Below are 16593 nucleotides of genomic sequence, written 5' to 3'. Positions count from 1 at the left end.
AGCGTAGGGTGATCATTACAATTTATATAGTCGGATATCCCAAAATAGATTTTTTTTTTTTTTTTTTAAATTGTGTTTATTGATTGAGCCGCGTACACTAAGAGTAATAGGTCAGAGTGAAGAGGCGGGTGCAATTGAGAAATGAAAAAAATATAAATATAAATGGAAACTAAACTAAACTAACAAAAGGAACTATCTAACTATCTAAATTACAAGAGGGAATGGATTTGATCTTCATCCACTGTCTGTCGGACAGTGGAGTGGATATGTACCAGAATCGCCTCAGGGACAAAGATAGTGCCGTCAAAAACAAAGCGCATATGGGCTAGCCATATTTGAGACAGGGTGATGAGTAGGATTCTGTATGGATGGATGCCTTTGACTTGGGAGTACCAGATATCTGAAAAGTCCAGGGACAGAAGAGCCTCTTTGATGTCAGTGATGGACGTGGTGGGCCATAGGAACTCAAAAATGACGCCTTGCCATACCTTTTCTTTGGATGGACAGTCAAAGAGCAGGTGGCTGGCAGTTTCATTGGGAGACAAGCAGACAGGACAATTGTGGGACTCGAAAAATGCAGGCATCATGTAGTGTAATCTGCTTCTAGAAGGGATACAGCCTGCGATGAATCGGTATATCACATTACGTTGAATGTAGGTAAGAGACAGGGACCAAAAGAATTTCCAATTAGCAGCAGAGACATTTTGCAAGACCAAGGGCTGTTCCACCGACGACAGTACAGACAGACGAAATGTTTTGGCGGAAGCCTGAGCGTTTCTAAGAGATTGGCCATCGTGCAGACAAAATTGATCCACCAGCGGCGCAAAAGAGACTCCAGGATCTACTACAGGGGCTGGATTACACACTGGGAGGAAGTAGGGCTGGAATTTAAGAGTGCCAGATGCGAGGCCTCTGAACACTGTTGAAGGAGCTCTCTTCCACCTGAGGAGGGAAGGGTCACGAGTGTCTCTCCAATGTACAAAGTTAAGCCGGGCATCGTACTGAAATACATCAGAAACCATCATCTCTTTGACTTTAAGAGGAACAACCAGTGAGGAGGATGGAGGAACATAGAAAGCCGCCTGTAATGGAAGAGCCATGGCAGTTGCAGAATTGATCGGTGCCGCATCAAACAACTTAGGAAGATAGTCAACTGTACGATATAACATATCGACAGTTCCCGTGCGTTGCTTTTTCAACCCCTTAGTACGACGAGCAGAGGGAAATAGCAGCGGGATTTGATGGTGGGGGTAACCATTAACATTGCGAATGTGGTAGCTTAAGAGGTACGACACAGGATGGGAATCTATGACATCTTGATCTTGAACCAGTAATGGGTGGAGCCAACGAAAATACAAAGCTGAAGCTTGTATTTGGATGTCTACAACACCGAGACCACCTTTGTCCTTTGGTAGAGTCCACACCTTCCAAGGGATGACGGGGAAGATGTTTCTTCTCAAGAACTGAATAGCCAGAGAACGCAGCTGCTTGAAGTCAGCTTGAGTCAAAGGCGTAACACGCAGGATGTACCATAGCTTGGAGAGCAAAAGAGAGTTCAGCACTGTAGCCTTTCCAACGACCGACAGGGAGCGACCAGAATGAATCTGGATGGCAGTTTTGATCTTTGTTACCAAAGCACCCATAAAGTGAACTCGCTGAATCCTACTTTGGACGAGAGGAAATCCCAGATAGGTCAACGGTTCATCGTCCTCAACAGAATGGAGATGTGTGATACCCATTTGTGATAATGGACCATCCCACATATCCCATGTATCCCGACCAGACACTGAAAAGGCTTCCACCTTGGCATTATTGAACTTGGCGTTGGAGGCAGCACAGTAACGAGCCATATGGAGCTGTAACCGAGTCAAATCATTGGAGTCATGGATAAACACCAAAGCGTCATCAGCATAGCACAGGAGTTTTGTTCGTGCAGTACCCATCAAGTAGCCTTGAAATTGGCGATCATGCAGGATTGCAAGCAGAAAAGGTTCAAATGCCAAGTTGTACAGTACAGGAGAGAGAGGATCCCCCTGCTTCAAGCCTCGAAGTTTCGCCACTTCAGTTGACAGATGGCCATTGATGTTGATACGTATGAGGTTGTCACCCATCAACTTGGAGATACACTTGATAATAGGGCGAGGAAACCCAAATTTCCCCAATACCTTCCTCAAATATTCCAAGTTCACCCGATCGTATGCCTTTTCTTGATCCAGAAGAAGACCGATGTCATAATCCAAAGTGTTAAAGGAAGGATCATTTTCCTGTTGTTCAGCGATGGACCATTTCCGTTGAGCATCTTCCATTAGGAGCTGGCAGATCATTCCATTTTCAGCAATGAATCGACCAGGAATAAACCCAAGCTGATGTCGGCTGATCAAGTTGGAAGAGACTTCCATGATTCGACGGTTGATATTGCGAGTGAAGAGCTTGTAGTCTGAATTAGCCAGAGACAGAGGACGGTAGTTCTTCATTTCAGCTGGATCGCCTTTCTTGTAAAGCAGACACATGACGGATTCGTTCCAAGATGGCGGGAACTTACCCTTCTTTAAAGCTTCATTGTAGACTAATTGGATGAGATCATGGAACGGTGGAAATTTCATTACCAAGTACAGGATTTCATAAGGTAATCCATCAGGTCCAGGACTACTCAAACGACGAGTCTGCTTGCTATCGGTCAAGAGTTCCTCCACATCAATCGGCATCATCAATGATTCCTGCTGCTCGCTGTTGAGCTTCAAATGACCTGGGATGTTGCGAATTATAACACTGAGGGAGGTTGAATCCAGAGCCTCCGGTGTGAACAGTGAGGTGTAAAAGTTGGTAGCAATGTTGGAGATGCTAGGTTGATCTTGACATAGATCGCCAGTTGTAGGGTTCCTGAGTTCCACAATTGAACGACGATTTTCTCGAGACACCACAGAGCGCTTCAGGAAGCCTGGAGATTTCTCACCATGTTCCCGCCAAAATTTTCCTGCCTTCAAGATCTCTATTTCTGCAAGAGAGTGCTGGAGAGATTGAATCTGTTGATTAACCGTGTCCAAGCCTTGAAACACCAAGCCTCTTGTCTTCTTATGCCGCATCATCTTGTTTCTCTTTGATAGCAGTCGGTGTAGCTGTTGTTTCCGCCAGTTCAAATCCTCCATTTGATACTGTTTGATAAACATCTTTACTTCGGCTTTGATCCAATCCCATTGTTGTTGGGGAGTGGAGAAACGCTTGATTTCTGCCAGACGCGCCTCACTATCAATGAGGAATTCTGCCAATGCCTTCCTAAATGTTTTGTTGCAAGCCAAGAACGGATTTGCCTTCCAGTTACCAGGGCCACGGCCATTCGCATCTTGATATCGAAAAGAGAATCCCAAGAGTTCATGGTCGGTCCAGGCAGGAGACAGATACTGCTGGTTGGTGCTAGTGACTAGATGATGGGCGTTTGAACTACAAAAGATGTAATCCAGAATCCCTGAATTGCTTCCACTATGCCATGTGTTGTGTTTGTCTTCCCCAAAAACGTCAATAAAGTAATCATCGAGTAGATCGGTCCATTCTACTGGTGCACTGGTGAGGGTGCCATCGACTCGACGATCCTTGTACTGGTAGTTGAAGTCTCCCATGATAAAGACGGTGTTTGTTGTAGTAGTAATAGTTTCTTTGACAATTTGTGTGCCAATGAGTTCTGAATAGAACGCTGATCGGTCGGTGTGAGCGGACGCACGACCGTAAATATTAAGTATTGTTGCTATTGGTGGTGAATTGGGTGAATTTTCCAGGTCTCGAGTAAGATGAAGGGAAGCCAAGATAAATCGACCCCCATCAATGCCTTCTGAGATGTGTTTGAGTGAGTAATGAGTGTTGAGGGAAATGATGCCGCAATGTTGAGTCCAAAGACTCGACTTGCAAGTAAATTGAGTGTTGAGTATGTCTATAAATGTGTTGTCTGTTGCATGTGTTTCTTGAAGCACTAAGATGTCATATCCTAATGTTCGAAGATATCTAATAAATTGTTGTCTTTTTTTGGTGTTATCTGTTTTTTTTAGGCCACGGCAATTGAGGGTGGCTATTTTCACTGTATTTTGCTGATTAATCATATTAATGTTGGGGAGGTGAAGGAGGGCCTGTCAAGCCGAGTTGATGTCCAGTCTCTACTTCATTAGATGCAGCTTGTTGTTTGGCAGAACTAACATCATCCGCGCCATTAAATTTACCGATCTTCTTCGCAGGGCGTTCAGGGCGCTCCTCTCGTTCATTAGCAGAATGGGTAGAAGAGTCGTACATGATAATATCATTGGAAGCCCCTTTCCCATCGACTTCTTTAACTTGGAGTTTTGGAAGATCATCCATTTGAACATCTCTATCAACTACCTGCTTTCTAGCACCTGTTTGACTATCAGCGTCACCTTGAGTGCTACCTTGCTGGGTAGCAGTAGTTCGATTATCGGAATCACCTTGGGAACCACCAGATGCAACATCCTGGCCTTTTCCTTGGGCATTACCTTTGTTTCCAACTGGAGCACCACCAGGAGTTACTTTGGAGCCACCCTGAGTACCCTTTTTACCCTCTTTGGCCACCTGAGAGCCCTTTCGGGGTTTGGCAGGAGTGTTTTCCACCGCACGGACCTTGTTTGGGCTGTCATTGCGACTGCAGTTCTTCACCACATGTCCAGTTTCATTGCAATGATGGCAGCGGACCCACTTCTTGTAGTCAGGACAATCAGCCCGACAGTGTTCAGAGCTCTGACAATTACGACAGAAAGCCGGCATTTGATCCCATTGGAGTAAAACTTTTCTTTGATCCGAAGCTGTCAAATCCCAGACAATGACACGACTGAGTTTCTCCAAATGGCGATGACCAGGGCAAGATTTCCCAACGGGATGTAACTCTTGACATTCATAACCAGGGCTGGAAGGAACCGTTAGATTAAGTGTAGCATAACCTTCTCCTTGATAGATCCCATCAGTTCTCGAGATGCCGTGATCCAAGACATCCCCGAACGCAGAAAGTCGGGCAGCCATTTCCTCCTTCAACTGAAGGGCCGGCAAGAAAGGAAGATTCTCCAGGGTCAGTTTCACAATCGTAGCATCAGCATGGTACGAGGCAAACCCTTTCACAAAGGTGCCATCCTCTAGAGTGATACCTTCTTCAATGAGAGTCTTACGACCTTCGCTGTTGGGCAGCCACATGGTTTCCAAGAAGGCATGGTTGAGGTAGTGTCGAGGTTGTTTCCGGTATCCAAGAAATTCTTCATACATGTCTTCAGCATTAGAGGCTTCGTTGAATTGAAGAAGAGCCTTGTTCAAGAGATTGCGATCCTTGATAGGTGTCAGATCGATGAAGACGGAATCCTGTTCCACGCCTTTGAGGAATGGACGGATAACCGCCTGAGGAGGTGGCGAAGTATCCCCATTGATGGCCTGTTGCGAGGCCTCTGCTTCCGTTACAGGTCGTTTGACGATAGTGGGATTGAAAGAGACGATGGATTGTTGTTGTCTGTTGTTCCCTTTGCGGCGTGAGTTAACCACATGAGTCCACAACAGTGGAGCCGCAGTGTCAGCTTGCGAGGAACGTTGATGTACTTGACTAGTGTCTGACATGCGAAAAGGGATGACAAAGTAAAATAGATTACAGAATAGGACAAAATAGATTAAAGAAGTCGAAAAAGAACAATATCTGCCCAATCTTGAACAGAAGAAAATAAGCTGAGTTTGAACCAATTTTGGCGGGCGGCACTACTGCTGGCTGGCCCAAATGCCTTTCGGATGATGACAATGATGATAACAATGATGATTGCGATGCTGATTAAATGAGGATCATGAACTTAAAGAACAATTGCTTAGCTTGAATACTTTTTCTATTTTAGCATGTGAGTTTTTTTTCTATAATAAAGATGTCTTTTGCAGTGACACTCTAAAAAAAAAAAAAAAAAAAAAACGTTGTAGATCTTGATTATTTACTCTGGCCAGCTTTATGTCGCCATCTCAAGAGCAACATCTGCGAATGGTATGACTATTCTATTACCAAAAAATGCAGTGTATCAATGCTGCATAAATCTTGAACTCTCTTTCATATCGCCTCGATAATAGCTTTCGTTTGATATCAGTGTATAAGCAAAGAGGATTGCAGGGGGGGGGGGGGGATAACTTCCAACACCTCTTCCTGACTCTGACATGACCTTTTTTAATTATCTCTGATTTAAAATGTCTTCGGTGATTGCCCTCAGGACGACACTGTCATCGAGCGCAGCGTGGTAGATCGGCTAGTACAGTGCCATCATAACACGATAAATTTATGGTCCCTAGACACTTTTAAAGCCTCACAAAGGAAAGAAATAGATCTTATAAGTATTTTGGCTTATAGACGTTATTAATTATAAAATTTTAAAGGGAAATAGCATGGCTAGAGGCAGTACTATGTAATTTGCCACCTACTTTCCATTAGCTTCAGAAGTATCTGTTAGTGCCTTCATGATTCGAATGGCATTGGGTGTGTTAGTTGGCCTCACCAGCCGCCAAAATTCATTTCAATTCATATTTTTTGAAATTGCTCAGTAGATTTATTCAAAAAATCCCTTTTAGTTGTTACCACTGGATGCGTCTCAAAAAGTACGTTAAAAAAGCTTAAGAAAGCCTAGAGGGATCATCACAATTTACATAGTCGATTCTTCCAAAATAGTTCAATCAAGTCGAAATTAATCAAAATCCAACCAACCTCGAACGAATAAAAATAACATATCGGAGTTGTGAATATTCCTGGCTGGCGAAGCTGACTAGGAGATGTCAAAACCTTTCTGCTGACAGCTAAAATTACATGAATGCAAATCATAATTTAGATGCGGTTTACTAGATTTATTTTTTAATAGCTACAAAATGGAGAGAATGAACAAAATAATGACATGGGGAGGGGTAGAAAAAGCGGAATAATATAATTTATACATGTTCTATCGACTGAAAGGTTTATTTCTTCTTTGGAGATGCTTTGCCCTTTCCCTTGAAGATGGGCTTGCCCTTCATCTTGTTGTAACCACCTAAACCAGATGTTGATTCCAGAGTATTTGATTTAGCAAAGCGCCCCTTCTTTCCACCAGAACCGTATTTAAGATCCTTGTTGATTCTCTTTTGACTCTTGACAGGTGCACTCTTTTTATCAGTCTTTGCACGCTTGGTATCGGCTTTCTCCAAAGCAATATCAAAATCGTCATTTAATGTTAAATCTTCGCCATCCTTTCTCTCTGTGAACGGTATCAATAAATACTATATTCGAGAGCATCATGCCACATGTTTCTAACTTACTTCTCTTGAGTAACTTGATCTTGTCAAGCATCTCTGACTTTTGCTTTTGTCTTTCCAATTGTTTCTCCACTTGGACCTTCTTACCAAACTTCTTCAATTGACGTTGACGCTTGGCATCCTCAGAAGCCTTGAGTGATGCGCTTTCATCCAATAACTTTTGACGGATCTTGGCCATGTGTTCATCACTCTTCAACATTTCAGCGAAATAATCTTCAGGTCTGGAAAATTCGGCACCGGCTTTTTTTACAAGTTCTCTGCCTAATTTAGCAGCTTCGAGGGCTTGTTGATAGAAGGCTAATTCACGTTGCATGTCGTTTTGCACATCCTCAACAACAACAGGCTTAGAGGAGGTGATTGCCATGGTTTCGATCCAAGGTAAATTCTTCAATTTAAAAGCTTCAGTGATACGGATCATGGCAGCCTAAATACGCATTGTGTCAATGTCACTCAGATCAAGGCTGTCCCAATGCAACCTCTTACCTCATCGTTGATTTTAGCCCTGATGGGACGAGGTTCCTGCTCTACTGCCTCATCGTCTTCATCCCCACTTATGGCTTCTTCTTCTTCTTCGACTTGGCTATTCTCTTCTTCTTCTTCTTGATCTTGTTCTTCAATGGCAACAGCTTCAGGGATTTCTTCGTCGCTGCTTTCTTCGGCAGCTTCAATTTTCTCGACAGTAGGAGCGTTGTTCTTCTTGTTTGCCTTCTTAGCAAGTCTATCAGTTTTGCGAGACATTTTGGACGAGAAAATAGAGTTATCAAACGAGAAAAAAAATATTATCCTTCATTGAAACTTGAATGATGAAAAGAAAAAGCAGGAAACATTGTCACGAAGCCTCACTAAAAGCCACTACCAATATACCTCTCTCAACGCAATTTCATGCCCCTTCAAGCACAAATGAAGCACACTATGAGTTTAACTGAATTAACAAACGAATTATCAAAAAGCTTTGATGCTTGCTTGGAGGCCATCCTCGCAGACCCCCAACAAAAAGAAGACGATGCAGAAAGTATGATGTACTGTTTGGAGATGATGTGCCGCTCAACTCATTATTATTTCAGGTCTAAACACATACTTAGCTGCCTTAAAGATCTCATTTCTGCAAATAGAGAACCAGCTTAGAGACATACGCCTAAAAGCGTTAGGTAGCAAAGAACTATCGGTGACAGAGGTATGGCACTGGATGTGGTGATTACATTGCATGTACTGACGCATCATAGTCCAATAAATTGCTTAAACGGGATATCGAGATCAAGAAGAATACAATTGATAAATACGTGACAAGGATAGAGAGTTGGGAAAAGGAGCTACCCGTCCTGAAAGAAAACAGCGAGAAGGCAGTGGCGATTCGAACAGATGGCCATGATTTTGATTCAGACATTGTGCTGCCAGAAGAGACAACGACAACAACTGAAGCAGCAGCAGCAGCAGCAGCAGCTAGCAATGGAAATGCGGATGAAGACGACGAAGACGAAGATGTAGAATTTGAAGAAGTCTAATGGGTTTTTATTATACACGAATCCTGTACATTTATAAACTTTGATACATATTTTCGAGATTTATGCGGTTTCCTCTTGCTGATGGTCAGTCTGATTTGCAGTGGTATCCTCTGTAGCCTCTTCCTCTTCCTCCTCTTCCTCCTCTATCTTTTCCTCATCGCCATGTTGATTAATAAATGTACTTTCTTTCAATTTTCGTTCGGGGATAATCTCCATGAAAGCCTTCTCCCAATCACGACAATCAAGCCATTTCACCATGATTTCAAACACTTGGTTCACAGTCAAGACCTTTCTAGACGCCAAACGGATATAATCACCAATAGGCAATTGAGCAGTTTTGATGCCTTGACTTGCTGCCTTGTCGTTACATAGATTCTGCTCTGAGATGTGAGCACAAGCGCATTCGAAATTACAGGTCCTACTACATGTCAACTTGCCTTGTGTCGGTTTTTATCCACAATACCTCCAATAATGTATGTTTTACCCTCTTCCAACTCATGCGCTACATTCTCTGAATCAGCTGAAAGATAGATCAAATCTTCTTTGTTGAATCTATTCAGGTAGGGCTCTGAGGTCACTTGAAAATTCTTCCAGTTTTCCCATGAAGGCGCCTTGGCGTCCAATTGTTTCTTTAACGGTTCATCCAACGAGGTCAATGCCATTTGCATAGACTCCTTCTCAGCACGCACATTAGCACTGTAACAACGGACAATCTGTTGGCGCATAGAACTGATCTCCTTGTCGTTCATGTAGCTTGAAAATGAACAATCAAGAATGACACCGACTTTACCGACTGACATGTGCTTTGCTTTGGGTCTCTTGGGTAGAGGTTCTACAGCACCGTCTCTCTCCAATTGACGTCTTTCGGCTCTCTTTCTTTTGAACTTCTCTCGCTTGCCCTTGGTACGCTCTGATTTTGTCTCCTCCCATATTTCATCTCGTAGAATCTTCTTGATGGCATTTTTGCTGAGACCTTGGAATTTGGGATCAGTGATGTCGTACTGCTTTCCTTGATAAGTTCGGATGTTTCCCTTTGCTTCAGTTGCTTTTTCTGAGGCAACAGGGGAGTCTTTGTGTTCTTCTGCTGCTGCTGACATGATGAATGTATTGACAGCAGTAAAAAAAAAAAAAAAAAAAAAAAAAAAATATTTTCACATTTATGAAACTTTGAATTTAACGTTACACCGCTTGCCCGGGACAATTTAGAAATCATAGCAAGGCACAAAATGGAGAATCAACGGACGGGAGTCATTTCAAATGGATGCAAGCTCTGCATTTATAGCATCATAATAGTGCATGCTGGCATTTTAGACCCTTAGTAGATTCATCAGTAGCCAGGTAGCCTACAATCCTGGCTTGCTAACTGGCTGAATGAGTGGCACTGTCTCTAGTGTGGCAATGGCATCAGGCGGGTGTGTATCCCTCTGTTACAAGTATATAGTCGTTTGTTGTGTTGGCCCTGTGTACTCTTATTTTCTCTCAAAATAAACCAGCAGCTCAGCATTTTCATAATTTTCCTTGAATTCTATTTCTTGGCTTCTTTTCTCTCTCTTTCTTCTCCCAACAATGGCCACAGTTGGGTTTAATGCTTTATGGCTTTTATGTGTAATTTTACTACTCATTGCCTTCTTTTTAGCGATAAGAAGGCGTAGACTTGCAGCTCGTGCAGAAGGTATTGCCTCACATCATGTAAATAAATCAGCATTTAAGTGTTCAACCTATCTAAAATAGATCGAAACAATCAACTGAACGCAACCACATTTATACGGCATACAGGACAAGAAGTACGTATACACATGCCGTCCCATCTACACCCCTGCAACATGCCAGCAGCAGCAACGAACAACTCAACTGCCAACGCTCCGTATACGCCCATCCATACGGATGGCATTCAACCGCCACCACCTACATTTGATCCTCATGAAGATCAGCCCCCACCATCGTATCAAGACTTTAACAAAGACGTTAGAATTCAATCCTCCAGCAACAGTAACAACAATACAAATCCCCCTTAAATACACAAACACCATATTCCCCTTTCAACTTATTTATTCGAGTGTATTCATGTTTACTTATGCTGCTTTGATATGAGACAACAGATCCTCTTGTATATCCTCCTCCTCCTCCTCCTCCTCATCAACCACCTCCACTTCTTCGTCTTGCTGCTCCATTTCTCTGTTCATAAGTGCATCTAATAAAACTCTTCTTTCTGTCTTCATTCTCTTCAGTTTCTTTTGTGTGATTTCGTATTCGTCTTGAAGCATCTCATTCTCCCGTAGTATGTAGGCAAGTTGTGCTTTGGCAAGTCGATATTGGCTGTATGCGGTTCCCCGGTTTAAATCTTTTTTCAATGTACTTGTGGGGGCTGTGGCCACGTTGGATGCTTGTTCGGATAACTTGATGTCTTGGTGCTTTGAGTACCATTCATCCTGCACCTTATGCCGCTTATTTTTGGACAACATATCTAGTGAGGGTGTCGCCATTCGCTTGTTGTTTGTATTGATGTTGCCATCGTTGGTCTTTTTCTGCTTGTTGTTGAGTGGTGGTATGGTCGATAGCGATGATGATGGAGTATGGTTAGAGGAGATTGTTGTTGCGGCAGCAGATGCGGCAGTGGGAGTATTTAAAAGAGGTATGATATTGGCTGAATGTGCTGGCTTGATGAGTTTCTTTGTAACGCCTTCTCCATGCTCTGCTTTTTTGTGTCTCGTCAAGGCATCCATTCTACCAAACCTTTGAATTTGTGGGTATTAGTTCATTTCATTATTAGTATAAAATCAATGCAAAATGCGTTACGTTTGTCCACAATCGGGTGCTTTGCATTCAAATGGCTTTTCTCCTGTGTGTATCCTCAAATGCATGATCAGGGCAAATCTATTGTGACATTTAGCTCCCTGTCTAGAGCAATTGTCCCAGTCGCAAGAGTAGCCTCCCTTTTTCCAACCGATGTGATCTTCAGACAGATGGTCAGCGAGTGTCGTATGATTGGAAAAGACCTTGAGACATTGGTTCCAACGACACACTAACTGAGAGTCTTCTGTTGTTCTGGCTTCATGATGCTGATCGTGGTCTGCTATATCGTGGTGATGAGGAACAGGTAGAAATGGTGTTGTTTGTCGAAACGATTGTAAATGTGGATGTTCCGCCATCAAATGTAATAGTGTATTTCAAATGATTGAATGCAGAAAAGAAAAAGAGAAAGAGAACAAGAAGAAGAAAAAAAAAAAAAAGAGAGAATCGGGGAAGAGATATAAAATGAAAAGGGTCCTACTGCTGCTGCTGCTGCTGCTGCTGCTGATATGAATGATGATGATGCTGCTCCTCTTCTTTTGCTGCTTGGTTACACCTTTCTGCCCTTATGATTTAGACATCCAGGAAGGCAACTTGCTCGGGCAATCCAGCATCTCACATAGTCACAAACAGTCCGGATATTGAAAATTTTCTTTTTATTTGAAAGCTTTCCTGATTGCTGTTTGATCAGGAAATAGACATTTTTTTTTTTTTCAATAAAACTTGAATCGTTTCATCGTTTGGACATTATGGAGGCCAAGCTGGATAGAATCAGAAAACAAGCCAACTCCAAGTTGGCAAATCAGAAACTGGTAACGTCTTTTTTTTTCTCTTTGTGTAAACATTGGAGAAAGATTCCTGCATTTACTAAATCGACATGTCAAATGTTTAGTATGGTCAAACATTGGTCGCTATTGAAGAGGTACATGTTAAGTCATCGACTGATAAATTTGAATCGTTCTGACCAAACATGTGATAAATTTAGACTATTCGTGAGCAAGGAGAAGAGCTCTCACCCACCGCTTACTTTGGTGCTATGGTAAATGTCAATTGAAAATTTTTTAGATGACCAGCAACATGGGGGGGGGGGATCAATGTCTATTGTCATGGTGATGATGATGCAGATAGCTAACATTGCTTATGCTTAGATGACTACATTGCAATCATCTCAAGGATCCACTGAATTGGTTGGTGCTTTGCTTTATTTGTTGGATGAAGTTTTCCCTTTGTATGCAAATGTCTTTATGATCTACTACTGAAGATTTGATTAACCCCATTTCATAGCCTCCCTCACTCTGTGCTTAGATCAAAGTTTGCTGATATCATCGCCATCATTGAAAATGTATTTGAACAACACAAGGACGAGCAGCCCATTGTTCGCTCCATCATTGGTTGTCTTCAAGAGCTTTTAGCTGCTCAAGATGCTCCCAACTGGTCTATGCCTGTCACCAAGAAAGCATTCCAACAATTGCTCATTTTGAGTGCTAATGCTTCTCCCAAGGTAAAAATTCTGACACTAGACGTATGTAAACAGCAGAACTGACGAGAGTGGACAATGTAGGCCCGCAAGAGAGCTCAAGATGCCGTTCGCAATGTCTTGTCTAGACCACCTCCTCCTACTGCTATTCACCCTGCTGCCGACATGACATCTGAATTCATCCTCAGAGTGTTGCATGAGACCTCCAAATCCGACCAACACGCCGCTCAGCAAATGCTCGCTTTGCTTCAAACTATTGTGCCTTACTGGCCACCTCATGTAAGTAACTGATGATTTTGGAATGGGCTGAAGACTGATTTGGATACAGAAATTCTCAACTTTATGTCAAACTTTGCTCCAACTTCCTAAATTCAACAATATTTTCCTCACCAAAGCAGCCTTCGATGTGTTTGAAGCCCTCTTCGATGCTCAGGAAACTGATATGGATACCGAGAAATTTGCTGGATTGATTCGTGTAAGGGTTCTGATGACAGTGAGATGATCTGGAAAAGCGCCATTGACACTAATTTGATGAATAGGCTATTTGCGAATTGAAGCCTGCTGCTGTTGATGAACGCCTCTTGCCTACTTGGCTTTTGATCATTGGCAAAGCTTTCCCCTCTTACGCCAAGTGAGTCTTTTTTTTTATGGCAGTTATCATCTAAGTGATATCTAATTGAATGCGTAGATTAAACCCTGCTCAATGTGCCAACGATCTCGCTACTGTTTTTGCATTGATCTTCAACGATTTCCAACAAGATTCCAGATGTCATCGTCAAATTGCCAACTGTCTCAGCACCTTGATCGAATATTGTGTTACAGATGACATGGTTGAACAAGCAAGCGCTGGCCAAGCTAATGGCCTTTTAGAAATGATCGGTTTATTGGAGAATGGTCTTGGTGTTCATTTCCAAGCTGCCTGGGTACATGTCATGACGGTGCAACAAGCCATGTTTAACAAGCTCAACCACTATGCTGCTCCTTTGATGAACGGTTGTTTAGCATTGCTGGGTGAACTCCGTCTTTCTCCTTCTGAAGCCTACAAGGAACAACTCGACAAGACGCTTGGTGTTGCCATCTCCACCATGGGTCCTCAATTCTTTTTGCAAATCCTTCCTCTCAACTTGGAAAGCCCTACTTCCTCAAATCAAGTAGGTCGTGCCTTTTTGCTTCCCTTGCTCAAGACATATACTACCAACACAACCCTCTCTTACTTTGTCAATGTGCTGATTCCTCTGGGTGATAGACTCGCTCAAAAGGGAGAAGCTGCTGCTGCTCGTGAATTGGAAATGCAAGCCAAGGTCTACGAAACATTAGTCAACCAAATCTGGAGTTTAGCTCCTGGCTTTTGTGATTTGCCTGTTGATTTAATGCGTGCCTTCAATGACACTGTTGCTGAACGCTTCAGTTCTCTGCTCTATACTCAGCCTGATTTGCGTCCCACCATTGCTCAAGCCTTGCAGCTCTTGATTGAAAAGAACCAAGCTCTTGTCAAGTCCTCTGCGGACGATGCTCATCTGTTGAAGGCTTATGGTTTGACCAAGGCTCAAGCTAGCCAAAACTTGGAATTCATGAGTAAATTCGCCGTCAACTATCTTGCCGTCTTTTTCAACGTCTTTAGTCAAATCGCCCCTGCTTTCCGTGGTTTCATGGCTGAAGTCATCAAGTCTTACTTGACTGTTACTACAGCTGAAGATATCAATACCACCTTCAAGAAGGTGCTTGGCATGCTTTCTCAAGCATTAGAGTCCAATGAAACTGTCATCAACGATCCCTCCATGCCTCCTCCCATGTCTCATACCATGTTGGATCTTGCTATCATCATGATTCCTTTCTTGGACCTCGAGTCAGCTCAACTCTTGTACAACGGTACATTGCAATCTCTCTTATCAAAGGAGAGTGACCCTACTTTGCAAAAGAAGGGCTACAAGGTGCTTAACCATCTCATGCGCTGCGATAACGGTCGCCAGGTAGTTGCTCAGCATATCGAGGAATTACAAAACCACTTATTGGAAGCCACTGGTAGCTGCACTGGTTCCGCCAAGAAGGATCGTATCAAGACTCTAAAGGAAGTCGTTGAACTTCTGCCTGCTACTGACCTCCACTTTATTCCCGCTATTCTCTCTGAAGTTGTGTTAGCTTCCAAGGACAACAACGAGAAGACGCGTAACTTTGCTTTTGATTTACTGGTCAGCATGGGTAACAAGATGAAGGCCGGTGGTATTGTCAAGAACAGCCGTCTTGAAGGCTTTGATGAGTCTTTCCCTGATGCCAATGCTACTTTGGGCGAGTTCTTTACTATGCTTACCGCTGGTTTAGCTGGTACCACTGCCCACATGATTGGCGCTACTGTGGGTGCTTTATCTCGTGTCTTTTTCGAGTTCAAGGATGAGTTGCCCGTCGAGTTGGCCTCCGAATTATTACAAACGATCAACGTGCTTGCTGCTTCCAACAACCGTGAAATTGTCAAGGCTGCTGTTGGCTATGTCAAGGTCTGTATTGTTGTGCTTGACATTGGTATTTTGCAACCTCAACTGGGCGACATTGTTCGTTCTCTGCTCAAATGTCAACACCAACACAAGAGTCACTTCAAGGTCAAAATTAGACATTTGTTTGAAAGATTGATCCGTCGCTTTGGATATGAGCCTGTCGCTGCTTTGATGCCTGAGGATGATAAAAAGATGATTGTCAATATCCAGAAGCGTCGTTTGAGAGCCAAGAGAAGAAAGAACGCCAATGCTGCTGATGATGATAGCGACAACGATGAAGATGTCTCTGCCCGTGCTTCTGCCAAGAAGGGTGCCTTCCAAGATGCTTATGAAGAGGTCTTGTACGGCTCAGAAAGTGAAATTGACGATGAAGGCTCTGAGGATGAGACACTCAAGACTGTCAAAGCTGCTGCCACTGCGCTCAAGCAACAAAAGAAAAAGAAGCAGGCTGTTTCCAATGCATTCATTCGTGAAGATGGTGAGGATGGACCTCTTGATTTCTTGGATCGTTCTGCTCTGGGCCGTATCTCATCCAACAAACCTCAACAACGCAAGATCAAGAGCAACAAGAACGCCTTTGCTGAAGGCGATGATGGTCGTCTTGTCATTAATGAGCCTACACCACAACAAGAAGCTGAAGAGGAAGCCGAAGAAGCTGGTGAAGATTATTACATGCAACACATGACAAATCCTGATGGCTTTACTCGTGATAAGAGAAACAGAATCAAGTTCAAGAAGGGCAAGGATGCTGTGGATGATGCTATGGAGGTGGATGATGGTGAAGAAGGAGCCAAGAAGCCAAAGAGACCCGTCAAGAAGTTTGAAAAAATTGGTAAAGAATTTAGATCAAAGGTAAGTTGAATCTGGATCAAGTGGTGTATCAGGATAGCTCACATGTTATTACAGAGAGCTGGTGGCGATGTCAAGCGTAAGGGCCAAATGGATCCTTTCAGTTATGTTCCTTTGAACAAGGTCATCAAGAAGAAGGGAAGACGTGACACCAAGATTACTTATACTGGTCGTGTCAAAAAGTAGGATTGTAGTAGTAATA

General features: G+C 43.0%; 8 protein-coding genes across 8 annotated transcripts; 3 read left to right on the top strand and 5 right to left on the bottom strand.

Annotated features, from left to right (window-relative positions):
• Window positions 1-209: 209 nt before the first annotated feature.
• On the bottom strand, window positions 210-3614 carry ATC70_000752 (uncharacterized protein; the record flags this gene model as incomplete). The annotated part of the gene is made up of 1 exon (XM_064820163.1): window positions 210-3614. The coding sequence occupies one exon, from the start codon at window positions 3612-3614 to the stop codon at window positions 210-212; it is 3405 nt and encodes a 1134-aa protein (XP_064684083.1).
• Window positions 3615-4089: 475 nt separating this feature from the next.
• Window positions 4090-5592, bottom strand: ATC70_000751 (uncharacterized protein; the record flags this gene model as incomplete). Its single annotated transcript, XM_064820162.1, has 1 exon — window positions 4090-5592. One exon carries the CDS (start codon window positions 5590-5592, stop codon window positions 4090-4092), a length of 1503 nt encoding a protein of 500 aa, XP_064684082.1.
• Window positions 5593-6951: 1359 nt separating this feature from the next.
• ATC70_000750 (uncharacterized protein) lies at window positions 6952-8022 on the bottom strand (the record flags this gene model as incomplete). The annotated part of the gene is made up of 3 exons (XM_064820161.1): window positions 6952-7226; window positions 7288-7708; window positions 7768-8022. The coding sequence occupies 3 exons, from the start codon at window positions 8020-8022 to the stop codon at window positions 6952-6954; spliced, it is 951 nt and encodes a 316-aa protein (XP_064684081.1).
• A 162-nt stretch (window positions 8023-8184) lies between these two features.
• Window positions 8185-8786, top strand: ATC70_000749 (uncharacterized protein; the record flags this gene model as incomplete). The annotated part of the gene is made up of 3 exons (XM_064820160.1): window positions 8185-8296; window positions 8349-8458; window positions 8508-8786. The coding sequence occupies 3 exons, from the start codon at window positions 8185-8187 to the stop codon at window positions 8784-8786; spliced, it is 501 nt and encodes a 166-aa protein (XP_064684080.1).
• A 60-nt stretch (window positions 8787-8846) lies between these two features.
• On the bottom strand, window positions 8847-9883 carry ATC70_000748 (uncharacterized protein; the record flags this gene model as incomplete). The annotated part of the gene is made up of 2 exons (XM_064820159.1): window positions 8847-9161; window positions 9224-9883. 2 exons carry the CDS (start codon window positions 9881-9883, stop codon window positions 8847-8849), a joined length of 975 nt encoding a protein of 324 aa, XP_064684079.1.
• Window positions 9884-10352: 469 nt separating this feature from the next.
• GPI11 (Glycosylphosphatidylinositol (GPI) anchor assembly protein) lies at window positions 10353-10801 on the top strand (the record flags this gene model as incomplete). The annotated part of the gene is made up of 2 exons (XM_064820158.1): window positions 10353-10458; window positions 10518-10801. 2 exons carry the CDS (start codon window positions 10353-10355, stop codon window positions 10799-10801), a joined length of 390 nt encoding a protein of 129 aa, XP_064684078.1.
• A 57-nt stretch (window positions 10802-10858) lies between these two features.
• NGG1_1 (Transcriptional regulator) lies at window positions 10859-11935 on the bottom strand (the record flags this gene model as incomplete). The annotated part of the gene is made up of 2 exons (XM_064820157.1): window positions 10859-11519; window positions 11583-11935. The coding sequence occupies 2 exons, from the start codon at window positions 11933-11935 to the stop codon at window positions 10859-10861; spliced, it is 1014 nt and encodes a 337-aa protein (XP_064684077.1).
• Window positions 11936-12325: 390 nt separating this feature from the next.
• ATC70_000745 (uncharacterized protein) lies at window positions 12326-16577 on the top strand (the record flags this gene model as incomplete). Its single annotated transcript, XM_064820156.1, has 10 exons — window positions 12326-12388; window positions 12469-12498; window positions 12562-12615; window positions 12725-12804; window positions 12861-13077; window positions 13138-13332; window positions 13382-13528; window positions 13593-13684; window positions 13742-16394; window positions 16449-16577. 10 exons carry the CDS (start codon window positions 12326-12328, stop codon window positions 16575-16577), a joined length of 3660 nt encoding a protein of 1219 aa, XP_064684076.1.
• Between the last annotated feature and the right edge of the window lie 16 nt (window positions 16578-16593).

This window comes from Mucor velutinosus, assembly GCF_035048745.1.
Source record: "Mucor velutinosus strain NIH1002 chromosome Unknown tig00000041, whole genome shotgun sequence".
NCBI classification, from domain to species: domain Eukaryota; kingdom Fungi; phylum Mucoromycota; class Mucoromycetes; order Mucorales; family Mucoraceae; genus Mucor; species Mucor velutinosus.
Note: the sequence above shows the minus strand (reverse complement) of the source record. Positions and strands in the feature narration are given on the sequence as shown.